The following is a 27,856-nucleotide window of genomic DNA, read 5'->3' as shown; positions in this document are numbered from 1 at the left end:
ATCTTTGCACAACTATTCCGCTGCCAAAGGGCGGGGCTTAAGGGGATATTAGAATTGCTTCCGGTGCTAGGAGTCATGAGAGGTAGTTCTGTTGCGAGGTTGTTTCTTTTCCTCCTAAGATTCTGTTGGCGCCTGTGAGTGGCCGCTTAGGATGGATGAGGACGGGTTGCCTCTCGTAGGCTCCGGCATCGACCTGACCAAGGTACAGGCGGCTTCAGGTTCCTGGCCTTCCTTTTGACATTACTTTCTTATGCCGACACCGAGTGGGCTAGTGCCAGATCTCCTCCTTCCAACTTAAGGAGAGAGCGAATGAGGAAACTGTCCCTGTAGGATCCCCCTGATGAGCACTTAAAGAGGAAGTTGTCCCGGGTGCTCCTGGTTGCCTCCTCCTTCCCAACAGGGGAATCTGACGTATCTAAACTCTGGGAATCAGGGTCGCTACTTTTACCCTTGCAGACTTCTCAGACAGGCAGAAGTTCAACAGGAGAAGTTAGTCCCTGGAAGGACTTCCTCTGTGTGTTGCCTCTGCCTTTCACGCTGCTATCGATGCAGAAACTTGGACCTGGGGGCGGGAGCGGAGATAACAACCTTTGGGAAAGTACAAGTGCGGGCAGCCTGAGGGTTAAAGGAAGGGTAGTTGGAAAGAATTTTATTTTTTGTGGCAGTGTCTTCACGTGAATCTCACTAATTTAGTTTCCTTTGCCATTCATGTTTGATGGGAACCAAGTTGCATGAAAAACAATCCACTCTAGGCCCTATTTGTTTAAGTAGAAAGAGTCTTGCATGGAAAACATTTAATCTGCCCCCTTGAATCCCAGTTCATTAACTTACATTTAAGAGGTAAGCACAGGCCATCTGGCCTATCCTGAGTAGACTGGTCTTGAGGGTTTCCAAAACATGTACGAAATCCATTTTGGAATCTCTCTTTCATCAAACATCTCTCCAAATTGATTGTTTGCTTTTCCTGTCTCTGCTTTTCTTCTTCCCCTCTTAGTCACTCTCTATTGTGCAGTAACATTTATTAAAGAACATTGACTACAAAGCTGACACTACAGTAGGGCCCCACTTTGCAGCGCTCCGCTTTGCAGCGTTCCACCGATACAACGGTTGTCAATTGCAGAAAGGCCCCACTCCTACGGCGCTTGTTCCACTTTTACGGCATTTTTCGGGCGCTGGGTGCCATTTTAGACAATGTTAGTCAATGCGTTCCGCTTTATGGCAGATTTCACTTTGCGGCGGCGGTCCAGAACAGAACCTGCCGTATGAGCGGGGCCCTACTGTACAACTACAGAGTGGCCATTTTTAATCTCATTGTACCAGGCCTTCTTGTATTGTAATCAAACTTACATTTATTTTTTGTTTTGCTCTGGCTTGGATTCACTTGTGAAGTTGCTCTGGCTTTGTTCTGGAACAGGTTCGGTAACCAGCGTGGTATATTGGAACTGGTTCAGTTCCAATTAACCTGGAAAAACTTAAATAGCCACACTACAATACTTATTTGGAAAATAATGCGGAAGGGTTCAGGGACAGTGTGCTTGCAACTCATCCAACCCTATTGTAAGCTTGATTCCCTAAATCAGTGGCTTTCAAGCTATGTTCTAGGAAATCCAGTGTGTGGTGTAGTAGTTAGGGTTGGACTGGAACTGGGGAGACACAGGTTTAAATCCCCACTCAGCCATGAAACTCACCTTGGGCCGGTCAGTCTAAACTGCTGTACAAGGTTGTTGCGAGGATGAACTTAGGGGAAGGAGGTTGTATGACATCCTGAGCTCCTTAGAGGAAGAGCAGCATAAATATGTAATAAACCCTGGGGTTCCTTGGATTCCTCATGAGATCTACAATAGCAGGCAGGTTTCCCTGAAAGATAGCTTGTTGATCTGCCAGTCTTCCCTTGCAACATGTCATCGCTCTGCATGAACCTGTTGTGCACCCCTAAAACATGTCTTGCAAACTTCTGCAGCAGATACACAAGTAAGGGTTCCTGGGCAGACGTCAATGGTTCTTTAAGGCAAAAAGCTTCAAAATTGCTGTCCTAAATGAGAGGCCATGTGGATGTTTCCTAATGCTAGAGGTGACTGCAGGCAAGGGAGTAAAGTTAGTAGAATCCAATGACAGAAGCAGTCAAGTGGTGGAGGGGAGGATTTTCCTATTGTCCATAAGAAAACTTATTTTAGATTCCTGCAGCCACAGTGCATTACATTTTGATCACGAATGCAGGAGCCACTACTAGTCCCGAGGACGGCATTTTTCCACACCAGATTAACATATTGGAAGATGTATAATGCCTAAGAAAAAACCCTGCCACATTTAGCAGAAAGATAAATTCCATTTTTACTTGAATAGGCATCTCCTAAAACATCTAATTTAATGCATCTGTCACTGAAATCTCGCATCTTAAATACCTATTATAATTTTTTTCTGACTTGTTTTTAAATCTTAATGGCCACTTGATAGACAAGAGGGAGGGGAGTAAGTCAGGCTTACACCTGATGACTTCTTTGTTTTTATGGCCATAGTGGATGACCTATTTCTGTAGACAAGCTCTGAGGTAGGAGACATTGTGACAGAGGTTTTTCTACTCACATGTAGACTCTTTCTCTTGTAGTGACAGTCTTGAGAAATTCATGGATGAAGCCAGGAGTCAGACTTGCTGTAGATCAGTAGCATGATTGTGAAAAAGTTTCTTCCATTGTGTCTCCGTTTTTGCAAAATTAATAAGAGATAGCGGAAGTACTATTTAGGCTAGTCCATTCCCTGGCAGAGGACTATAAAAATAAGATTGTTTGTGAAACTGTTTTAAAATCCATCCACTGCCATTTCATGATGTGATACTTACTAACCCATGTATATACATGTTTACTTAGAAACAAGTCCTGGTGAATTTGATGGGATTGGCTCAGAGACAAGTTTTCACTGCAGCTTTCATCTTTGTTCTGTTTTAAATGTACAGTCTGTCTCATCCTTATAGATTAGGGATAAGGAATCTGTGGCCCTGCATATGTTGTAAACTTCTACTCCCATCATCCCTGACCATTCGCTATGCTGGCTGGGGCTGATGGGAGCTGGAGTCCCAGCAACACCTGGAGGGCCCCAGGTTCCCCTTCCATGGTATAGATCTGATGCTGTTCCATATTTGTGTCTCTGACTTGGATGGATACGAATCTGCTCATCCAGTGTGCGTATGCTCCAAAACTGGGAAGAACCACAAATATGGTAGTGGATAGGATTACATTTTTACTTGACTTGCATAACTTGACGCTTGATCTGAAAATAATGAATTGGAGTTCAACATATCCATAGCAAAAGCAAAATAAATGCATATGTTCAAACACTTGGGACAGGTCGAAGGGGATTGGTACGAGCAACTTGGCTTAGCTTTATTGCTACACAGAAGACTTTGAAGGCTATAGAAATCAGTCTTGCTATTGTATTTTTGTACTTTTTTGTGCTTTGTACAATGCAGGTTCCAGCCATCCAGCAGAAGAGAACAGTGGCATTTCTAAACCAATTTGTGGTTCACACAGTTCAATTCCTTAACCGATTTTCTACTGTTTGTGAAGAGGTAGGTGTGCATTGTACTTATTGTACCCAGGCCTTCTGGGGAGGGGGCATCCACTCTGCAGACAGAGTTTGCATTGTTTGCTTAATTGTTTGCAGCGTGCTTCACAAACTCATTCCCTCGGATTAATCTCTGTAAGACACTTTTGAAATACACTGACGCAGGGGCAGCTAGCTGTATTTATTCCTGTAAAGAGACAGGAGACAGCCGCTTGCTTTCTTTACAATGAACTTGGCGCTTCCTCAGTACTGAATCGCAGCATGTAAATGTGTTTGTAGGTGAATGAGAAAGATTAGTGTGTATACCCAGTAGTACATTACCAGGCTGGCTGCCAGCTCACAGCTTAGCTTTGCAGCCTCTTCCTTTCATGGTTCACACTAACCTTTCTAAGCAGACTGAACTTCACACGTTCAACAACTAGTAGCAAGGAGAACCTGGCTACAAAGTGCATGAGGTCCTTTGGCTTTTCAGGATCTGGCTTGGTGCACCTAGCTAGCACTGAATGTGGACATAGGAGCCCCACGTTCAGATATGGAACATAGGAAGCTGACTTGGGTCAGACACTCTGTCCATCAAGCCCAGTATGTTCCACGTTCATTAGCAATGGCTCTTCTCGGGTTTGGGGAGAAGGTTCTTTCCCATCACCTGCTCCCGGATTCCTCTAAACCGGGGGTTGCCAACCCAGCGCCTATGGGCACCATCGTGCCCATGAAGGCCTTCATAGGCACACCAGGCAGGACCCTCAGAACCACAGCTTTCATTTAAAAATAAGCTTCTAGCCCTCTAGCCTTTCCTCCTACAAGTAAAGTTATGAAGCAAAATTTCTGTAAAATGAACTAGCCTGGCTGCTCCTGCCTGTTAGTGTTTTTAGCCAATGAATGAGTACACTGGGTACAGGATGGCAAACTAGGCTTTGGTTGAGGATTGGCGTTGGGAAAAGCAGGGTTCTTGTTCCTATAATAGCTGTATCTCCACAATCAGGAACAACAGGACATAGCTGACTTCTCATGGTAAACATAAGGTCGGGGTGGGGAGAGAAGCAGCAATGAGGGTACTCTCTCTCATTTTGTGTTATGCCATGTCCCCATGGCAGCCATTTTGTGCCTGATGCTCTCAACACTCTCAAAATTCAAAATGTCCCCACTGGTCTAAAAAGGTTGGCAACCCCTCTTCTAAGCAGCAATGCCAAGGCATGTGCTCTACCACGGAGCTATGGTCCCTCTCCTTGCTCAGCACTGAAGCTCACTGGGAGGCCTTAAATCACTATAGATAAGTACATAATTTCTATTCGTTCTGGATTGTTGTCATTTTTTCTTTAATGCTGCCTTTCTACCCAAAATGTCCCAGACAGTTCATAATGTAGTAAAAATTAAAATAGCATAGCATCATAAATATCCGCAAAACATCAGCTTAAAACAATACCATTAAAAACAGCAACAATCAGAGAAACAATTTAAAAAGTGACCTCGGAAGAATCCCACTGGAAAAAGGTATGTCGTCGCTGCTCATCAGACCAGGTGAACTTCCCCCAACAAGACATTGCATTGTCTTGGCACCACCCCATAAAAAACCTGTCCTTTGTGGCCATTTGGTATACTTCAGACAGAAAGGGGACATGGAGCGGGGCTTCCAAATGATCTCAAAGGTCAGACAGATTCCTGATGCGGCCACAAGCAGAAGCCAACAGTTTTGAGTGGAAAGCTAGTCAATGTCACTTATATTTGGATCATCCACAACACTAGTGTGGCTCGAACTCGTTTGCTGTTTTGGGGGGCATTTTTGCCCCAATACATCTTACCATCATATGCACTGTTAATTATCCCAAATTTGAGAAGCAATGAGAGAAAAATGATTAAAAATTGCCTTTTCCCTCTAAAAGACGGTTGTAACTTCTGTTTATTAAATCAGTTTCCCCAGTCACCTCTGGCTAGTAAGAACTGCTTCCCAGCAACTTGATACAGAAGATTGTAGGTTGGTTTTTGGGGAAGGGCTCAGCGCTAGACCATCTGCTTTGTCTGCTGAAAGTTCCAGGGTCAATCCCCAGCATCTCCAGGTAAAGCTGGGAGAGAACCCTGTCTGACGCCCTGGAGAATTGCTGCCAGTCAGTGTAGGCAATACTGAGCTAGATGGACCAGCGGCTTCCTGTGTTCCTGTGCCCCCCCTTTTTATGCATCAGATGACCAACATAGATATATGAGGGCAAATCGTCAATGTTTGTGTGGCCCAATAGGCTTTGTGACATGCGCATATACATTGTATATCCTATTGCATGGTTGCCTTCCTTCAGCTTCCTCAAAAAATACACCATTTTTAGATTTTCCAGTATACAAATGGCCTCAAATAAATTGATTTTGAACAGCTAAGAATGCAAAAAATCCATTGTCTTGGGAGTCTTAAGAGCTTGTGTGGTCTTTTTGTAAAAATGACATCCATTCTGAAGAACAAAGAAGCTTCTATAAAGAAAGACCAAAAAGTCATTTAAAAAAACCCGAACCCATCCACATCTGTTCTTTTCTCTCTCTCTCATATGTTGGCTGGTTGGCATGTTTCTCAGGGTGTTAAAGTTTTTGGCTCTATGAATCCGGCAGAAACATACTACTGTGCCAGGAGGCAGTGAGAAAAATGCTACAGATCCACCAGCCAACATACTAGCCAAGGGTACAGAGCAGGCTGGTTGCATATGGCAACAGTTTGTTCAAGCCACCATATCATTTCTTACAGTTTTAGCTTTTTTGCAAATAAGCTTGTGTTTTAAAAGAAGTCTTGTGTGACCTTTGGTTCTGAGGTGCAGTTTGGTGCATTGTGACATTTCAGCTGACCTTTTATCAGATTTATTCCATTTTTCTTCCAAACTGGATTAGTATTTACAGATAGGTCTGTGAGCTTGAGTTTTAGTTGGAAGATGGATTCGCAATATTAAACTCACACAGGTTTGTTTGTTGAAGGCTATTTTGATTTTGGCATGTCATGGGATTGTAACCGACAATGAAAAATAGCCTTTTTCCCCTAAAGATGAGTAGTAGATTTTGTTTATTAAATTGTTTCATGTTAATTCTACATTTGATAAGAAAAACTATATTGAACAATGGGGTGTGTGTGTGTTTTAATATGCAGGTTTATTTAAAAGGTTAATTATTCTGTTTACATTTTTCTCATATACGTTCTTTCCAAAAGCTTTGAAATCAGTAGGGATGATCTATATCTGGTCTGTGTCAAGTTCACATGTGCTCACTCGTAACCCATCCTATTCCGTTATCCCATTAATCTGTGATTTTTTTAAAAAAATGTACAGAAACTCATGTAATCTCAATACACACATTTCTGAACATACCTTACCCTACATGTGTATTTGTTTAAATATCTTGATATTGTAAAAGTTAGAGAACTGCAAAATCTGAAGGATAATTACGTTCTGATCCATCTAAATCTAGGAGGTATGAATTAGATTGCTTCGTTTAAAAACTAACCAATTCTGAATCCTATTGTAGCAGGCCTTAACATGTTCAGGATGCCCAGTTCTACCTTCGTTCTCTTCCAGGATTTAAGGTTCAATTTATGCAATACTGTTATCTCTGTGTGTATATATCCACACTACTATCTGCTAATTTAAAACAAATTATCTCTGGCAGGCTTGTTCATAGACGTGTTCCTGATTGTCGCTGGCAAGTAAGAATTGCTTCCAGGCAGCCAAAGATAGAGTCCTTACAAAAGTTGTTTCTTTCGCTACAAGTAGCAAACTTATGCATTTAGGGGCAGACAGAATATTACTTAAATGTTTATGTAAGCTTGCAGCTATTTGCAAAGCTTCTCTGTGGTATACGCACCAATCCTTGTAGCAATGAACTGCACAGCCTAACATTATAATCATCCATGATTATAATGAGCGTTGATCATGAAGTCTGTCTGTGTAACCAAGTTTGCAGGATCATTGTATGGTGTGCCACATGTTGAGAGCACTGGATACTACCCATTGTTCTCCAAAGCACTGAGATAATAAGGGAAGGTACGGATGGTAAATATTCCTGGACAGGAAGGGCAGAGGAGAGAACTGACAATGAGTAAAGTATTGAATAATATATTTCACTTCCTTCTTTCCCAGAAATTGTCAGCACTTTCTCTCCGTATTCAGCAAATTGAAACTACACTGAATATTCTGGATGCAAAGGTTTGTGCGTGACATCTCTCTCCTTGTTAGTTGTTGTCCTGAGCCCAATTAAAGGTCTTGCCTGAATAATTCATAATGTCCAGTTTTCATCAGAGCTACATTGGTCTTCGGGCAGAACATAGTGTATTGTTTCAGAATGATGGAATGTAAATGAAAACAGATGGGAAATGGATATCTGCTACACGGTAAAGAGGAGGTGACGTTGTCGAGTGCAGGCAAGGCCCAAGTGATGAGCACTTCATCCCCCTTCTCCCTGCTTTGTGTAACATCTTTCCTGATGAAAAGTTCTGGAGAACTGGAAAGCTTGCCATATTTTTGTGACATTAGTTTGTCATAATAAACACATTGCCCAACAGTGGTTTTGTAAATTTTGAGGAATTGGTGATAGACAAAACGTATTGAGTGTTGAGAAAACAGCGAATTGTTTTATATTCTCGCTGCTAAAATGTTGTTTGCTGTTCTTGATGTTCTCTATCTTCAGTTGTCTTCTATACCTGGCCTAGAAGATGTCAAATTTGAAGTATCCAGCACCAGCATCAACAGTGTTATGAATGGCCCTATCCCACAAGCCTCAGTAGATTCACAGTCAACAAATGTATCTCCTCAGTTGGAGGTAAATATTAATCTGAAAGAACTGACACTTCTTGACATTTCCTTGGATTTTCTCTGGTTAACCTTTCTAAAACATGCAATGACTTCATTCACACATGATTTGTTTTACTTCCAACAGATCACAATCTGTAATCAGGGTTTGTTCTCTGCTAATTGATTGTGGTTTGTTGGAGTGAAATTAATGACAATTTGTGGTTCAAACATAATGCTCAGCCAGGGATTGTGGTTTGTTTCCTGTAGACACTAGAGATCAAGGGCAAAAGAGCCCAAATTGGTGCATTCAAGATACATTGTTGTCTATTCAGTGCCTACTGAAGACCTTCCTCTTTCAAAAAGCCTTTTAAGCAGAGAGCTCATCCCAGTCTGCATCTGTTGGAATTGTTTTTTAATATGTTTTTTAGATATATTTTTTTAAAAGATGTTTTTAAGATGTTTTATTTTTAAGGATGTTTTATAGATGTTTATAGTGTGTTATCTCTGCTGTCCTGGGCTCCTTTTGGGAGAAAGGGTGGGATATAAATCTCATTATTATTATTAGTAGTAGTAATAGTAGTAGTAGTAGTAGTGTTATGTGGTTTACCGTGACATGAATTAGGTCAATGTCTGCCATGCTTAAAATTGACACATAATGTTTCTATGTACATCAGGGCAGTGGTCATGACGTGGGACAACAGAAGACAGAAGGAGCCACAGAAAATATCATCACGGTAGCAAAGGATCCACGCTATGCAAGATATCTCAAAATGGTTCAAGTGGTAAGACGGTTGTTCATCAGACTTCATCAAATGCCAAACTTGTATGTGTTCTATATCAAGCAGCCTTCAAAGGCAGCTCTCTTGACTGTCCTCTCCAACTTTCTCTTAACTAATCCTCTTTGATAAACTTTCTTTGTTGAAATGGGATGTGACTGTGTTGGACTTCCCAAGTGATTTTCCATTTGTATACATGTTGAATTTCACATTTTTTGTGGTTGCTGTTGTCATGCAGTTCAGAAACATATTTCTTGCCTGATCCTACCTTCCAAGACTAATTGTTCTAACACACAATCATTTGTTGTATCTGTTAATGTTCTCAGTCCACTATGATCTGTATATGTGTTTATCCTTTCAGAGCGAGGACAATTCAAGTCATCCATAACAAATGGTTTTGCATCTCTGAAGTGCCCTGTTTAAACATTAGTGTTTATAGAGGTCTCTGCAGCGATTTCTGTGCTTGATGGCTCCCTGCCAGAGTTGATAGGAAGAATATTCATTTGTGAAAGCCACTCAAAGATCAGTTGTGTTCCTCTTGCTTTGGTTGGTTTCCTGCATGTGTTGGGTTGGCCACTGATGGCTGGCCAAACCAGTTGCATTTATTATTATTATTTATTTATTTATTATTTATTAAATTTATATACCGCCCGACTAGCAGTAGCTCTCTGGGCGGTGAACATAAAACAGCATAAAAATACAATAAATAACAAAACAATACTAAAATACAAGCAACAATCCAACACAATAAACATTTTTAAAATTAAATCAGTGTAACTTAAAATGCTTCAGAGAATAGGAAGGTTTTGACCTGGCGCCGGAAGGAGAGCAGAGTCGGCGCCAGGCGTACTTCCTCAGGGAGACTGTTCCATAGTTCGGGGGCCACCACTGAGAAGGCCCTAGATCTTGTCATCACCCTCCGGGCCTCCCTGTGAGTTGGAACCCGGAGGAGGGCCTTCGTAGCAGAACGTAGTGCACGGGCCGGTTCATATCGGAAGAGGCGTTCCGCAAGGTATCGTGGTCCCGCACCGTATAAGGCTTTATAGGTTAATACCAACACTTTGAATCTAGCCCGGAAACATATTGGCAACCAGTGCAAGCTGGCCAGAACAGGTGTTATATGCTCAGACCGCTTGGTCCTTGTCAGCAATCTGGCCGCCGCATTTTGCACTAGTTGTAGCTTCCGAACTGTCTTCAAAGGTAGCCCTACGTAAAGCGCATTACAGTAATCCAAACGTGAGGTTACCAGAGCATGTACCACTGATGTAAGGTCCTCTTTACTCAAATAGGGACGTAGCTGGGCTACCAACCGAAGTTGGTAAAACGCATTCCTAACCACCGAGGCTACTTGAGCCTCAAGTGAGAGGGAAGAGTCTAAAAAGACTCCCAGACTACGAACCCAGTCCTTTAGGGGGAGTGTAACCCCGTCCAGGACAGGGTATATATCCACCATCCGATCAGAGAACCTGTCCACCAACAGCATCTCAGTCTTGTCTGGATTGAGCTTCAGTTTGTTAACTCTCATCCAGTCCATTGTCGAGGCCAGGCAACGGTTCAGCAAATCGACAGCCTCACCTGAAGAAGATGAAAAGGAGAAGTAGAGCTGCGTGTCATCAGCATACTGATGACAACGCACTCCAAAACTCCTGATGACCTCTCCCAACGGCTTCATGTAGATATTAAAAAGCAGGGGGGACAAAACTGACCCCTGCGGGACCCCATATTGGAGAGCCCGCGGTGTCGAGCAATGTTCCCCAAGCACTACCTTCTGGAGACGACCCGCCAAGTAGGAGCGGAACCACTGCCAAGCAGTACCTCCAACTCCCAACTCCGCGAGCCTCTCCAGAAGGATACCATGGTCGATGGTATCAAAAGCCGCTGAGAGATCAAGGAGAATCAACAGAGTTACACTCCCTCTGTCTTTTTCCCGACATAGGTCATCGTACAGGGCGACCAAGGCTGTCTCAGTGCCAAAACCGGGCCTAAAACCCGATTGAAATGGATCTAGATAATCGGTTTCATCCAATAGCGCCTGGAGCTGGCCCGCAACCACCCGTTCCAAGACCTTGCCCAGGAATGGAACATTCGCCACTGGCCTGTAGCTGTTAAAATTGTCTGGGTCCAAGGAAGGCTTTTTCAGGAGTGGTCTCACCACTGCCTCTTTCAGACAGCCCGGGACCACTCCCTCTCGTAAAGAGGCATTTATCACTTCCTTGGCCCAGCTACCTGTTCCATTCCTACTAGTTTTTATCAGCCAGGAGGGGCAAGGATCCAGTACCGAAGTGGTTGCACGTACCTGTCCAAGCACCTTGTCCACGTCCTCGAGTTGAACCAACTGAAGCTCATCCAACAAAACAGGACAAGACTGTGCTCCGGACATCTCACTATGATCTACTGCTATAACTTGAGAGTCTAGGTCCTGGCGGATACATGAGATCTTATTCTGGAAGTGATCGGCAAACTGATTACAGCGGGCCTCCGATGATTCCACCGTGTCCGGAGGGTTTGAATGGAGAAGCCCCCGGACAACTCGAAAGAGCTCCGCTGGGCGGCAAAGAGATGATTTAATAGTGGCAGCAAAATGATGTTTTTTAGCTGCCTTCACTGCTCCTACATAGAGCTTAGTCGAAGCACTAACCAGCGCATAATTGTATCCGTCGGGAGTTCGTCTCCATTTCCGCTCAAGCCTCCTCCTATCTTGCTTCATCGCTCTCAGCTCCGGAGTATACCATGGAGCTGTATGAGCTCTACACAGGAGAGGGCGTGCAGGAGCGATCGTGTTTACAGCCCGGGTCATCTCCGTATTCCACAGAGCGATCAGGGCTTCAGCAGGAGCGCCAGTCCTATCAGCCGGAAAATCCCCCAGAGCCCTTTGAAAACCTTCAGGATCCATTAGTCTCCGGGGGCGGACCATTTTAATAAGTCCCCCACCCTTGCAGAGGGAAGAGGTTACTGAAAGTCTAAACTTCAGCAAGCAGTGGTCTGTCCATGACAAAGGGAGTGTTGTAAAACTCCCCACATCCAGATCACTTTCCCCATGCTCAGTAGCAAAAACAAGGTCTAGAGTGTGCCCCGATACATGTGTTGGACCACTAACATATTGAGACAGCCCCATGGCTGTCATGGAAGCCATGAAGTCCTGAGCCGCGCCAGACAAAGTGGTCTCGGCATGAATGTTGAAATCCCCCAGTACCATTAGTCTGGGGGACCTCAACAATATATCCGAGACCACTTCCGCCAGCTCAGTTAGGGAAGCCATTGGGCAGCAAGGTGGGCGGTACACCAAAAGGATTCCCAGCCTGTCCCTCTGGCCCAACACAAGGTGCAAACACTCCAGGCCAGTAACTGAATGAACATGGTGCTTGGTGAGTGAGATGGAACTCTTATAGACGACAGCAACCCCACCTCCCCGACCCTCAGATCTACCATGATGCTGAACCAAGTACCCCGGTGGGCAGAGCTGAGAGAGACCAACTCCTCCCTGCTCACCCACCCAGGTCTCGGTTATACATGCCAGATCGGCTGCCTCATCCACAATCAAATCGTGGACGAGGGAGGTTTTATTATATACCGATCTGGCATTTAATAACAGCAACTGGAGATCTGAGAGTTGGCTGATAGGACTACCAACGACCTTGCGGGTGTGGGAAGGACCGGAACAAGGCACAGCCACAACATGTCTGGACCGCGTTCCCCTTACCTGGCACGTCCTTCTCACAGCGCCATACCTTCCTTTGCCCGTCACTACGGCAATTGGGGCCCCCTCAAGTCTCCCCGCCTGATGGATAAAACTCTCTCCGAAGCACATAATACAACTAAAATATACAACAATTAAACGTATAAAAACAGCTATATATACAGCCATATATACAGCCATATAAACATACACACTCACTCAGACATACATTCATATAATCAGGCACCCATTCATCTCAAATTGTATCAACACACCAACAAAAAAGTAAATATATATATATATATATATATATATATATATATATATATATATATATATATATATATATATATATATATATATATATATAAATAAAAAAAAGAAAGGAGCAGCACAGCAGCAGCAGCAGCCTCTCCTTCCCTTGGGGCGATGCTTTCTTTCTCCTGCAGGGCCTGCGTCTCCCAGGCCACCTCAGCCAGCCGGCTTATGTATCCCTCCAAAGAGGGACAGGTGGTAAGAATCAGTCCTGGCTGGCTGGGTACCTGGGGCCTGGTCCTGCCAGGCAGAAGTCCCTCAGGGAAGGGTGGTGGAGGTGGAGGTCCCACAGTAGCAGTAGCAGCAGCAGCACAGCAGCAGCCTCTCCTTCCCTTGGGGCGATGCTTTCTTTCTCCTGCAGGGCCTGCGTCTCCCAGGCCACCTCAGCCAGCCGGCTTATGTATCCCTCCAAAGAGGGACAGGTGGTAAGAATCAGTCCTGGCTGGCTGGGTACCTGGGGCCTGGTCCTGCCAGGCAGAAGTCCCTCAGGGAAGGGTGGTGGAGGTGGAGGTCCCACAGTAGCAGCAGCAGCAGCAGCACAGCAGCAGCCTCTCCTTCCCTTGGGGCGATGCTTTCTTTCTCCTGCAGGGCCTGCGTCTCCCAGGCCACCTCAGCCAGCTGGCTTATGTATCCCTCCAAAGAGGGACAGGTGGTAAGAATCAGTCCTGGCTGGCTGGGTACCTGGGGCCTGGTCCTGCCAGGCAGAAGTCCCTCAGGGAAGGGTGGTGGAGGTGGAGGTCCCACAGTAGCAGCAGCAGCAGCACAGCAGCAGCCTCTCCTTCCCTTGGGGCGATGCTTTCTTTCTCCTGCAGGGCCTGCGTCTCCCAGGCCACCTCAGCCAGCCGGCTTATGTATCCCTCCAAAGAGGGACAGGTGGTAAGAATCAGTCCTGGCTGGCTGGGTACCTGGGGCCTGGTCCTGCCAGGCAGAAGTCCCTCAGGGAAGGGTGGTGGAGGTGGAGGTCCCACAGTAGCAGTAGCAGCAGCAGCACAGCAGCAGCCTCTCCTTCCCTTGGGGCGATGCTTTCTTTCTCCTGCAGGGCCTTAATATGTAACAGCCTTTTGCATCTGGAACATGGCTTCCCAAATGTTTTCACCCCCATGGACTACTTGAAAATTGCAGGTGGCTTGGGCAGACCACGTAATGATTTTTCTGCCTGTTGTAGCAATTGCTATGTGCTGTGCTAGATGCTGAATGATTTTGCATTGCATTTTATTGCTTCTTTTATTTCTTATATTGTATTCCATTGTATTATAATTTGCATTCCATAGAATCCCAATTGCAGGACCATAAAATACAATATAAAAAATAAAAGGAGCAATAAAATGCAATGCAAAAATCAATAAATGTTTAATATGGACATGCCGCGGACCACCTGAATGAAGCTTGTGGACCACTGTTTGGGAACCCCTGGTCTAGAACATGCTTGCAAAGGAGCTCATTGCAAACAAGCTCTTGTTTCTCTCCAAGAAACTGTCTCCAAACCAAACATCTCGGTAGCATCTCCTAACCTCCTGCTGGTGAAAGGAATATGAGCAGGACTCTGTTTATTCTGAATTAAGTTTTTTTTTTAAAGAACTCAAGAAAATTGTGTGTTCAGGCAATCCAAATTCTGCGTGTCGAGAAAGGCTGAATTCCACAGCCTGTAAAAATGATCTAAACTGATCACATTTGCATATCTTCTTTTATTCTGCAAATTCTGATGTACAGGGGCGGGGGAAAGAGGCTATGTGGCTCAGTGAAGATCCATCGCATGTACTTGAAATCTTACTCAGACACCCTCTTTGATTTCTGAGATCTCAGCAGGCATTGTGTGTACATTTTCAAGCATATTTTGCCATAAGGGCTAGGAACTTGTCGGGCTTTTAATAAGGACAGCTGAGCCTTGTAACCAAATTCTGTATCCAGTGCTTCATTCTTTAGGTTTTCCTCCTGCTGTACTGCCGCAGCATTTGAATGCATTCGTATGGCCCTGAATAGGAATCGTAAACAAAATAGGTCTGTCCTCAGGGAGGGGTGTGGTCTCTAGCCTAAGTGCCAGTGCAGATAGGAATATGGCAGCCATTTCTTGTCAGCTGCCCAGAGAGCTTTATATTATGGGACAGGATTTGTTAATAATATTGTAGGTACTTCACTAATAAAAAAATTGTGAGGAAGGGCAAGAATATGCCATTCACAATTTTCCTGGAAATAGGAGACGGGGAATTCTGAATCTCTATGGAGTAAAGAAAGTGAGAGTACAAATGACTCTGTGTGAGAGGCCAAAGCTGTGCAGGCTTCTTATTCCACAAAGGTGTTTAGTGGGACAAGGGGGAGGCCCATTTTCCTCAGCTGGAGCAGGATGTGGAAATAATTCTTCACACATTTTCCTGTGAGGTGCTTTTTTTGCCATCGCACCATGCAAGTTGGTCTCATTTTAACTAGCTATTGGTGTGTGTTTCCCCACACCCACCCTTTTGGATGATGATGTGTAGCCTTCCTGAAATTAAAATGGAACCAACAGCTTGATTTATTTGCTGGTGTCCAGCGGCTGCTGTTGAGTCAGGCTTCAGTACAAAGGGTTCAAATTCAGTGTGGCTGTTAGGAGATTCCACCAGGCCTCTTTTGCTGGCCTGAACTTTTTCCTGTGCGTTGGGAGTGGCCAACTGGCATTGTATGGCTAGCTAATTACCAGTGCGCTTGGAAAGACTGATGTGGTGGCTGACAGGAGAATGCTTGGCTGATGGCCTGCTCTGATATCCTTTTCTCAATTATTGAATTTTGGGGTGAGGGGGGAAAGAGATGACCTGCTTCTTTTCACATCCATCAAGTTGTCCTTCTCAGAGTAGATCCATTGAAATTAATGAACCCAGGGTAGTCATTCCTACTCAGTGTGTCTACTCTAAGTAGGACTAGCATTGAATACCACCCATTCCCTTTAAGAATCTTAACCGCAATGTCAGACATCTATTTTCCTTCTACGACTGATGTTTGTTTATTATTGCATTTATATCCTGCCTTTCCTCCAAGGAGCTCAAGGTGGTGTACATTGGTCTTCCCTTTCCATTTTATCCTCACAACAACTCTGTGAGGTAGGTTAGGCCAAGAGGAGTAACTGGCCCAAGGTCACCCAGTGAGCTTCGTGGCCAAGGGTGGGGGGTGAACCCTGATCTCCCAGGTCACAGTCCAGCACTCTAACCACTTCACCACACTGGATCTCTGTTTCTTATGTATGTGCCCCCTCCCAAGTGGACATTGAGAAGTTTTTCTCCCTCTCTCACAATGCTACAAGCTGGGACCATCCAGTGGAGCTGAATGTTGGAAGATTCAGGACAGACGAAAGAAAGTACTACTTCACACAGTGCATACTTAAGCTCTGGAATTTGTTCCCACAAGAACTTAAAGCCGGCTTGGATGGCTTTAAAAGAGGGTTAGTCAAATTCATGGAGGATAAGGCTATCTGTGCCTACAAGCCAAGATGGCTATGTACTACCTCTGGTGTTGGAGGAAGTTTGCCTCTGAATCAGGGCTGTGGAGTCGGTACGCCAAACCTTCGACTCCAACTCCGACTCCTCTATTTTTCTACTGTCCGACTCCACCCCAAATTGCTTCCAACTCCACAGCCCTGGAAAGGTCTGTAAATGTCTTTTTAAATTGGAAGCTCTCATAGGAGCATTTTTATCGCTGCCTGAATATGCGCTGATCTTGGCATCACAGCGTTTGTCTTCATCTGGGTCCTGTGTCATACACTGACACACAAAATGTTTTCCATCTTGAGTTATGGTGAAATGCTCAACTACAGCTGACTTCATAGGAAGCTTCTCTGACATTGTGAATTTATATTTTAAAAGATTTGTCAATCAAAATTTATTTTGGAGTCGGAGTCGGTACATTTCTTCTGACTCCGACTCCACCCCAAATTGCTTCCGACTCCGACTCCACAGCCCTGCTCTGAATTCCAGTTGCTGGGGATCACAAATTGTGGGAGTACTGTTACACTCAGGTCCTACTTCTGGGCTTCTCACAGTCATCTGGTTGGCCACTGTGAAAACCGGATGCTGGACTAGATGGACCTTTGGTCTGATCCAGCAGTGCTCTTCTATTTTTATCTAGGCCAGTATTGCCTACTTTGACTGCCTGCAGCTTTTTCACATCATCTACCGCCTGCTCCTTTTTTTGGAGATACCGTGGCTTGAACCTGTGTCAGTCTGTTTTCTTAACTATGAGTTCTGCTGCTGAGTGAAGGCTCCTCCCTTTCTTTGGGAGACCCAAATGTCTTCCAGGTAAGTTTTCTTAGATTTCATCTTCTGAAAGTACAGGAGGACCAGGGAAACCAACAATGTGAGATACTCTCACTTCAGCTTTTCCTCTGTTTGGTGTTTTGGGTTTTTTTTTACTGTTAGAACGATTTCCATTGTAATGCTAGCCCTCACAGCTGACATGCTGGTGACAGTGTCAATGTATTATATAGATTGGCAGCACTGTCCAGATTCTAGAAGATTATGCTTATTTGGTTGCCTTGAATGCAAATTCCTTTGTGAGAAAAGTGGCTAAAAAACAACAACTCTGTGGCCCCAATCCAAGATAAAGTTAGACATAGGCCCCATCTGCACTATACATTTAAACCAATATCATACCACTTTGAACAATCATAGCTTCCTCCAAAGAATCTTGGGAACTATAGGGTGCTGAGTGATGTTAGGAGGCCCCTGTTTTCCGCAGAGAACTACAACTCCCAGAGTTCTCAGGGAAGAGGGATTGATTGTTAAACCACTCTGAAAATGATAGGTCTGTGAAAGGAATAGGGGTCTCCCAATGACTCTCAGCACCCTTACCAAACTACAGTTATGAGGATTCTTTGGGGAAGTCATGACTGTTTAAAGCGGCACAATACTGCTTTAAATGTATAGTGCAGATGGGGCTATAGTTAAGATTTCAAGGGCTCCTAATTCTGTGTAGCCTATATCGCATAGCAGGATCTTGATGTGACGTTTAGAGCAACTTTCTCTGCCCCCGTTGAGCTTGTGTTTAGTTTTGTTATGTGCAAGTTGGGAGCTGCAGGTTGGCCACTAAGAAAATGAATATATTCTGACCTGATTGATAGTCAAGGAATTGGACAGCCCCACTATAAAGGTTGAAGCAATATTAATAATGGCAACAATCCATGGGAAGCAAATTGCTTCAGTGGGTGTAACGGGTTCAAATGTTTGGTGCAAACCTCAGAAACCAAAGAGAATAAAAGTTTTTTTTAAAAGCCTTTAAGACCCATCTGTAGCGATAACCAAGCCAGCTCTTGAGAGGGAATTCTCAAGTTCAAGGTGAGTCTGGAAGTAAATTATCTTCCGTTTGGGACAGCTACTCCACCTGTTTCATAAAACCCTAAGCTAACTGTTTATAGGCCTCCAGGATATGATCTTAAATTCCTCATGCATTAGTTGTGTGATATAGCTTGTTTTTTATTTGATTATAAATCACTTCAGTGTTGTATGTGTGCTAGATAAAGTTTTTGGCAAGTAAAAACCTGGACTGCATCAAAGCATAGGTATGTAGGTGTGGGTCTCATCTTCTGAATTTCTTACTTCATACTTCCCATGACGCTTTCTGGGGTTGAATCCTAGGTGAGAAACGTTTGATTCTTTTTTTTTCCAGCCCTGCAATTGTTGAAAGCTCTGAAATGGAAACAAATATTTATCAAATTAGAACTTGCTTTGAGTGGTGATCCCACAAGCTCTATAAGGATTTATTATTGTTGTTGTTGATGATTATTGATCCTGTTCCCATTGTACTTGGGGCACAGTCAAGCATGATGCTGAAATTTGGTGGTCAGATGCTCCTTTGAATAAGCAACTTGCAAGATGGCACCTTCAAATTGTGTTCCTTCTAGGATTCATCAGAAGCTTTTCAGGGCTTCTTCGATGAGAAGATCCATTGTGGCAGACAAACGGACCTGAAAGACATTTTGTGCACCATTACTGATCTTTCCCTGCAATGTACAATTGCAGGAGTGTCTTGGGTGTGTTCTGCAACACAGCCTTGAATACATGTGGAGCAGTGGTGAGGCCCAGGAGGCCTAGTCAGCATCTGTATGAATTGTGTGCCCCTTAGGATATGCCCCAGAATCCATTGGGATGTGCAAGGGGTGCTCTGCAGATGAACCAATGTGGAAAGAGTACAGGGAAACATTTGAAACGGCATGGTATTGAAGCCCCTCTGCTTTGCTTACAAATAATGCAAGGTAATAGTTAAAAACAAGCCTCTGGTTCTGTAAGGGCTTTATCATGTAATGAATTTTATCATGTTATCAGCAGCCAGGCTCATGGTTCTGACGGAGAAACTTAGCAGTTGTCATTTTTGTTACGAGTATAACAAGAAAACGAACTGTTCCTTGGGTAGCCCAATCGCCACCTGTGGCCAATGTGATGCTGCTGTCATCCTCCCATCTGCAGTCCTGAAACATGAAGCCATGGACTTGAGTCAACTAAACAATTGCATGTGTGCATGACGTTTCAGTTCAAGAGATGCCAATATCTGGGTGGAAAAGGGCAAGGTAGAAAGATCCCAATTATAGACACATCAGTCTAACCATGCCAAAATAGCTTAGTGGGTGTCTTTGGGTTTGTTTGTTTTTCCTAATGAAAAAGTTATGTTGACCTCACTCCCAGATCAATACATTGAGGGGAAGGCCTGTAGCTCATCTGATTTGCATGCAGAAGGTCCCAGATTCAGTCCCTGACATCTCCAGGTAGGACTTGGAATGTTCCCCGTCTGAAACCCTGGAGAGCCACTGCCAGTCAGTGTAGATAGTACTGAGTTGGACAGGCCAATGGTCTGACTTGATATAAGGCAGCTTCCTGTGTTCCTTTGACACTTGCAAAGTGGCATAATGTGGAATATGATCTAGCCAGCATACTCTTTGATCACAACCTCTGAAACCAAAAGCTTCATCTAAGATTGTGGCTCTTTTCTGTGATCTGGCAGGGCTTTTTCAGCTGCAGGTCTTAGAAGTGAGTCTGTTCCCTGACTAACAGTTATCTGCTATTTCTTCAGTTGGCTTTTCTGGGTTGTTTTTTTCTTCATATTTGTAGTCATTGTGGCATTGTAAGATACAAGAAGTCCTGGATAAGAGTCTCTTTCCCCCTCCTCCAAAAAAGCTAGCCCCTGTACTTTGGTTTATATTTTCCATATGGCAGATGGTAAGTCCCAGTTGTAAAAGATCTGCGTGACTCCTGGTAATTACAGCTCTGTAGATCCCTACTATTAAATGGCTGAGTTTAATTGTTTTTATTAGAGATAGCTCGTTTATATGAAGGGGGGAGCCTCAAATACACATGCACACAGGAAAATATTAATCACCAAATTAGCGTAGCTATTACTCTGCCAGCCGTAACCACTCTCTCTGCTTTCCTGTGTGACGCTAGTACAGACACGCTTCTCTGAAACACCCACCGTGGCTGCCTTCTCCTTTTTAAAGCCATCTACTTACCTTGGCCAAAGTACATTTGTTGCATGCCAAAACCAACCACACACTACTATTCACTTAGATTTTGAGGTCTCTCACGTCCTTTTCAGACCTCTAGTAGACCTTGGAAATCAGAAGTTGGACTTCTTTTTCCCTTTTGACCTTTTGCATCAATGATGGCACAGCAACAAGTTCTCTTTGAGCCTCAGCGGTAGGAACACAGGAGCCAATTCTGTTGGAACATCCCTAGCAGAGAGTTTGGACTCCGGGATCCTGCAATAAAATAAGGGACGATGTTCGTGTCTTGGGGAAATGATCCACAAGTACTGGGAGAGCTTGCAATGAAGAGCATTTTATTCTCTTCATATGCATGGTTGGCTAAAACTCGCCTTTATGCTAGCCCACTTTTAAATGTAAGTCTTGTGCTGCTGCAGTTCTTTCTGAGAAATCCTCTGTTGTTACCAAGAAAGTGTTGTGGAGGGCTATATCAAACCAACATGAACACAATTACCTACTGCAAGACAAATGAAGTTTATTTTCTGATAATAGTTCACAAGACTGAATAGATGGTTTCCTGTTAGGATGTTATGGGACATAGTAGGATTATGATATGGTTCCACCTCTGCATGTTGTGGTTTTGGAATTATAATGGCTGAGCCCACTTTCCATTTGCTACAAGCAGACTGATGAGATGCACTGTACGGTATAGCTATGGCCTAGGCAAGGAACTGTCACGAATGTTCAAAAGATCCAGGTCCTCTCACTTTTCTACGTATACAAGTCTTGTCTTTACATCTCCTTTAGTTGGCAACTGGTTAAAGCAAAGGTCACACATGCAGATCTGAACTTTGGTCTACCACCATTGACCTAGTTGTACAGTGTCCACTTGTTGTCTTTCCTGTGTCCATATCTTGTTTTCTTTGGCTCCACTGCTGTGCTCAGCTTTCCAAACCTGAGCTGCTTTTACATTGATAACCTAACTTTGGCCTACTTTGAACATGATCTAGTTAGTGCCTGGAAAGTAGTGCTAAAGGTCTCTTGCATTTCTTTGTGGGGCAATGGAAAATGTATGAAGAGCCCTGCTAGACCAGACAAAAGGCCTCTCTAGTCCCAGCAGTATGCTCCTACAATGGGAATGGAAGCACAATCCCAGTAGCATTATTCTGTTCATGATTCCCAGCAACTGCTCTTCAGACGCATGACGCCTCTGACCCTGGAGAAAATATCGTCATCATGACTGGTAGCTTTTACTCCAAGCATTTTTTTCTAATCCCCTTTTAAAGTCATCCAGGGTGGTCACCTTTATTGCATCTTGTGGAGGTAACATACACAGCTGAACTTCCTCTTTCAACAAGCCTTTTAAGTAGAGATTTTTCTAGTCTGCTTCTTTATTGGAATTCTTTTTAAGAGGTTGTATTGATTTATCGCTTGTTGTTTGCCTCCCTGGGCTCGTTTTGGAGAAAGGGTGGGATATAGGTTCAATCAATAAATATGTGTTTTGAGAAGTACTTCCTTTTGTTCATCCTGAATCTGACACCATTCAACTTCCTTGGATGGTCCAATATTATGAACGGAGGAGGGATTCGCTGTGCACTTGCTCCTCACCATGCATCATTTTATACACTTGTATCATGGTCCCTCCCCCCCCTTACTCGCCTTTCTTCTAAACAAAAAAGCCTCATCCTTTACAACCTTTCCTCCTAGGGGAGCTTCTCCAGCCACTTGATCATTCTGGTTGCCTTTTTCTACGCCTTTTCCAGCTTGACAGTGTCCGTTTTGAGGAGGGTGAAATTCACATGGGCATGATCACACATGCTGAGCAGCGACCTTATCAAGGTGTTGGTGAATGAAATAAAAGGATGTTTTAACTGCAGGCTCTGAAATAAACCAGAATTATTCCAACATGGACCTTGGCATTTCAGCAGCTCAAATCTCCCCACTTTCTGTAGAGGCAGCCACAGGAAATGTAACCTGTCACTTCAGAGCTTCTTCCTTAACTATATTTTTTTGCTTTTGCTTTTTCTTTAGTAAAACCTTAGGATGTTGATGGGGTTCTCTTATTCAGCATTTTTCTAGGCTTCTAACATTATTTTTCCTTCTCTACAGGGTGTTCCTGTAATGGCAATAAGAAACAAAATGATTTCTGAAGGGTTAAACCCGGATCTTCTTGAGTAAGTGACGACTACTTGCATATTATGTGTATGGAGACTTGCAGGGAGTTGGCATCTGCAGTGGGGGAGAGAAGAATGCATCTTGTTTTGGAGCCTTCAGAAAAATCTAATATGAAATAACCTGGCAAAGCTGAAAGAACAATTATGAACTGTCTGTTGTAGGCTTTGAGGAAGTCTGAGATAGGGCTCTTCCAGCTGAAGCTTTGAGTGGCTGGGAAAAGTGTGGTTTCCCTCTTCCTCCGCAAATATTATTATTTATTTATTTATTACATTTATACCCTGCCTTTCTTTTCAGGCGGCTTAACATATGGTTCCCAGGTGGTCTCCCATCCAGGCACTGACCAGACCTGACCCTGCTTAGCTTTAGCAGGGTGCTGGCCTCATGTGCCTTGAGACCATAGCCTGGGATATGCATCTATTTCAGTGATGGGCTGTGATGACAATGTTGTTTGTGGCTATTTGGTTATGTATGTGACATCACCCCTTCCCCACACTTCTCCCCCATGTGCCTCAGAGTGCTGTTCTTCAAACCTGTAGTCCAGCAACATCTGAGGACCCGGCTGCCATCATTCCTAATTATTGGCTGACCTGGCTGGGAATGATGGAAGGTGTAGTCCAGCATAATCTGGGGACCCAAGATTGAAGAACTGCCTTAGGAGTTGTGACTGCCGGTTTTCCAGCATTAAAGCATATTAATTGGATCCAGAGGGTCTCCTTAGGAAGGGGTGTGGGTGGAAGGTAACTCTCCTCCCCCCCCAAGGCTCCCAAAGGTTTGATGGCCCTGCTGAATGAGGTGTGCTACTGGGGGGGGGCTGAGGGGGAAAGAGAGGAGTGCAGAAAATCGGACTGAGGCACAGTGTGAGTGGCAGTTCCGTTCACAGAACGTACCTCTGCCTGATTTTTCCTCTATTTCTCCCTTAGCTCACTATGGGGTCCAGGTGCTGAGAAGGGGGTGGGAAAATCACCCTCATAAGCAGATTTCTTGCTCTAACACTAAATCTTTCACATTCATATTTTTGTTAAGGCTTGCTCTCTAGCAGCAAGATTATCTGTGCACTCTGACAATGCGAGGATATTATCCTATTTTTTTTAAAGGCAATAGCCAAAGTCCAGTTAAGAATGTGTTGGAAACATAGCTGGTGGGGGGCGGGGTTCACTCTTGGGGATGGAACAGTATGTACATACAGATCTATGTCTTTATTGCCAGCATTTTTAAGGAGAATAGAAACATTTTGGAGATTTCTTGTACTATCTACAGGGGGGGAAATATTGGCTCTCTTCTTTGGTTTGAAACCCAACAGAAGCTTCAATTCCTCATCAGCATAAGAGCTACAGGCAGCCTGATCCCAAGATTTAACTGTACAGCCTAATAACAGCAAAGGATGGGGCATATATATTGATTTTCATAACCCATTGTGTAGATAAATTCTTTGGCACAGATGTTTTGGGTTGAGATGGTGGCATCCTAAATGGGTATTCTCAGACACTATGAAACGGTGCAACTCCATCTTATAATACACCCACAATCCTAGAATTGCAGCTTCTAAATACCCATCCTGCCCCGCTTTTTTGCCCACACATTTCCTGGCTCCCCACATCGCTGCAGGTACTGGGCCCATAGCAGGTTCTAATGGGATTCTTTATCCTTTCCAGGAAGACCAATAGGGTTATGACCTGCCCTCAAGAGATCCTTGGTCCTTTACCAATTTATAGGCCCGTTACCATTGCGTATGCATGCATGTGCAGAAGACACGCTGGTGTCCTATACCCTTCAGGTTGAGAAATGCTATCCTGAATGAATATTAATAATAGCAACAGTACTTAGAATTTGTGCAGCTTTGGGAGTGTTTGGAGTGCATTCTCAGTAATCTGAGCAGCCGTGTAAAGTCAGCCAATATTATTGCCACATTTCATTCATTATTTTTTTAATTTATTACCTATCCTTGATCCTAAGGTCCTGGACGGTGGTACAGCAATTTAAAATACAACATTAAAACTGTTTAAAAGAACTTTTTGCAATCACAAAAATAGGCTGGGTCCTTAAAAATATATGACTCCGATGTCAAAGGCGAGGCTAAAGAGATGCATCTTCAGCATTCGCCAAAAACTGTGCAGCGAAGCTGCCAGATGCACCTGTGTGGGGAGGGAGTCCCACAACTTAAGGACTGCCACAGAACATGCCCTCCCCAAGCTTCTGAAGGTGGCGGAACTACCAAAAGGGCTCCCTTTGCTGATCTTAACACCCGAGAGGGTCTGTAGGGAAGGAGGCAGTCTTTCGGATATTTAGAGCCTGAGTCATTTAGAGCTGTGAACCCTAATGTGAGCTCCTTGAATTAGGCCCAGAAACAAACTGGCAACCAATGCTGCTGTTTTAAAACGGGTAATAGGAGATCTAAATGGAACCCCAGCCAGTAATCTGCATTAGGGCAGGAGCTCAAAGCTGGCGTACCACAGTGAGCTAAATGAGATTTGAACTGTGGATGTCCCGGCTCACCTTCTCAAGACTTTCTGGATTTTGCATCCAAAGAAAGGGCTCTGAAGTTGTCCTATAGACACACACACACTCTCTCCTATTCCCACCTTGGATCTTGTCTTTCCACTTCATGCTGCCCTGGGCTCCTGCTGGAAGAGCAGGATATAAATCAAATAATAAATAAAATTAAATAAATACAGCTAACAGTGTAGGCATTGCCTGCGAAAGCCCAGGCCACAGTAAACCGCTGAAGTCTCTAAGGTTCCAAACCACTTTTTTACTGGTACAGACCAACACAGCTACTCTTTTGGAAGCAGCTGGGGTGTTGACACTTGGCTTTTATGTCTTTTAGCATTCTAGGCAATTAAGTTGTGATTTCTTGCCTTTCCCTTACAGGACACCAGATGCTGCCGTGCCCTCATGGGGAGACGAGGCACATGCAGAAGACAGTTCAGACAGTGAATCCTCTTTTAGTGACTAGCGGTGCTGATCTGTTTCTGTGTTTTTCTTTAAAAGCCCTCTCCAAACCCTTTTTATAAGTGCGGCGTACAAAACATAATTTGAAAGATGTCCTGATCCCTTGAGCCATGTCACATTTTCTTTCTAGGAATAGCTGCTTTGCACTGGGATCTTTACATTGTCTTCCTCAGAGTTTTGAATAAAGGCCCAATCAGTCCTGAAGGGGCAGTGTTATGATGTGCTATTACTTATGATGTGGTGGCCTTGACTTCCTTGACTATTGTTCCAAGCAAACTCAGGGTAAAGTCAGGGTGATGGTGGTGAACTTTAGAGTTGTATGCATGAGTAAGTAGAACATGCAAGTAGGGAAAGGGGGAATGTGTGCCCTAGGTCTGTCCCTCTTGCCCTCCACAAGTTTTGAGGGGGACCAGCTGCAGTGGGGAGCCTCCTGTATTTGTCAAGGCATGGGAAACTTCCACAAGTAGATTCCTGATTTCCGCATTGCCCACGCTGCGGGGAACTCCACTGCAAATGGCTGTCCTCCTACTCATGGAGGGTGATGGGGACACTGACAGGGGAGGGCAGAGCTAGTGTGCTCATCCTTGCTCGCCCCACTTGCTCCATCTACCAGTCTGTGAGTATAGCACCTGAATATTGCTTTGCATTTCCGATAAAGCTGAGATGGTTCTTTGGACAATATTTAACCTTTTAAATTACCTCTTATGTATAACTGGATTACCCCACCCCACCCCTTCCTGGTAACTGTAGAGTATTCAGAATTCTACTAATGCTGATGTATTGTTTCCTATATTGCATTTCTTTTTAATCCTCTAGTGTTGAATGAGAATTCCAAGCGCCCTTGTGCTATATTGCAAGAAGCACAAATATTCTGTTTGTCCCAGTGTTGTAAGTACAAAGGCAGGGGTGACAGAAAGATTTGAGGGTAGAAGATTGATGGCTGTTTGAATGAACATCTGTTCTGTGGGACTAAATCACTCAACGTTGCTGCCGCTCCACCACCACCAAGGTTTATTCAGTGAGAATCCTGTACTGGACAGGTGAAAATCTTAGGTTGTACACTAGTAAAATTTTGCATGTTGCATCAAAGCCACCCTAGTCAGCAAGTGACTTCTGTGGGATTTCTTGTTTAGGACATCATTCATAAATACTACAGTAAACTCAACAACGAAAACTCCAGGTTACTTAGGAGAATAAAGTTCTAAATACTGATGTGAAAGAAACTGATTTTCTTAAAAGGTTTTTAATGCAATAGCAAAAACTTCCATAGTTTAGGATTTTGGAGGATAGATAAAACTAGCAAGGAGATCACCTTGTTTTCAAAACCATATTCAGGAAAACAGCCACTCACAGAGATGGAGACCTACCATTTCTTTCAAACCATGAATTGCCTTATGGAGGGAACTGGTAAAAAAAAAAGTGACCCTGTCTTAATTGAAAAACCGCCTTCTATATCAAAACGCAAAGGACCCCAAGTACGTTCAAGACTGCATAAACATTCAGAGGTTGTTTAGCAAGATTGGTTCCAACACTACTTGGTGAATTTCACCCGTGATGTTAAGGACCATTTTATGTTACGGATTTAGAGCATTCCTTAAGTGTACACATAGTGTACACTAGAACACTCAAAACGAACACTAATGCTCTTCCACCCCATGTATGCATGGCAGGGACCTGTGGTTGTCCATGCCTTCCCAATGTGGTATATGGATATGTAAACTGACCCTCAGCTTTGTCCTTCAACTTTTGCCCGTCCCCTTAGCTGACATTAGTGTATTCTCACACTACCATTTTGAATTTGCTGCACTGTGCTAACACTGTTAATGTGTTCAGCATATGCCAGGATGGCCATGTACACATCAGCATCGGATCTGAAGATGAGCCATGAGAGGTTGGGGTTGTTCGCTCCTCTTAGTCAGGAGAGTTATAGCTGCAGCTGTGAAGTAGAATGTCATGCCATTTTTCTGGCTATTCCAGGCCATTTGTTCTTGTTTGAAAATATTTCAGAATAGGACTAGGTTTTTATTAACTTGGTCTTCAGCAAAATGCAACTAGTATTAACAGTGTCTGTTTGTCAGCCATAAATAACGTAAGATTGTTACATGCTTGTTACCATGCTGCCTAATAACACATATTGTATGCTATATAACACTCAGAACTGGATCCTGTATATTTGAAAAGCATGCATCCATAATTAAAGTTATGTTTTGTAAGTCAAACG

The 27,856-nt window shown here is 43.9% G+C and overlaps 1 protein-coding gene across 1 annotated transcript; it reads left to right on the top strand.

The window, feature by feature from the left end:
• The first annotated feature begins 39 nt into the window (after nt 1-39).
• Nucleotides 40-27,854, top strand: WASHC3 (WASH complex subunit 3). Its single transcript, XM_061638861.1, has 7 exons — nt 40-202; nt 3,464-3,562; nt 7,659-7,724; nt 8,206-8,337; nt 8,984-9,091; nt 22,621-22,685; nt 25,555-27,854. Exons 1-7 carry the CDS (start codon nt 152-154, stop codon nt 25,637-25,639), a joined length of 606 nt encoding a protein of 201 aa, XP_061494845.1. The 5' UTR covers nt 40-151; the 3' UTR covers nt 25,640-27,854.
• The last annotated feature ends 2 nt before the right edge of the window (nt 27,855-27,856 follow it).

This window comes from Rhineura floridana, chromosome 8 (assembly GCF_030035675.1).
Source record: "Rhineura floridana isolate rRhiFlo1 chromosome 8, rRhiFlo1.hap2, whole genome shotgun sequence".
Taxonomy (NCBI): domain Eukaryota; kingdom Metazoa; phylum Chordata; class Lepidosauria; order Squamata; family Rhineuridae; genus Rhineura; species Rhineura floridana.
The sequence above is the reverse complement of the archived record's forward strand: the minus strand, read 5'-3'. Positions and strand labels throughout refer to the sequence as shown.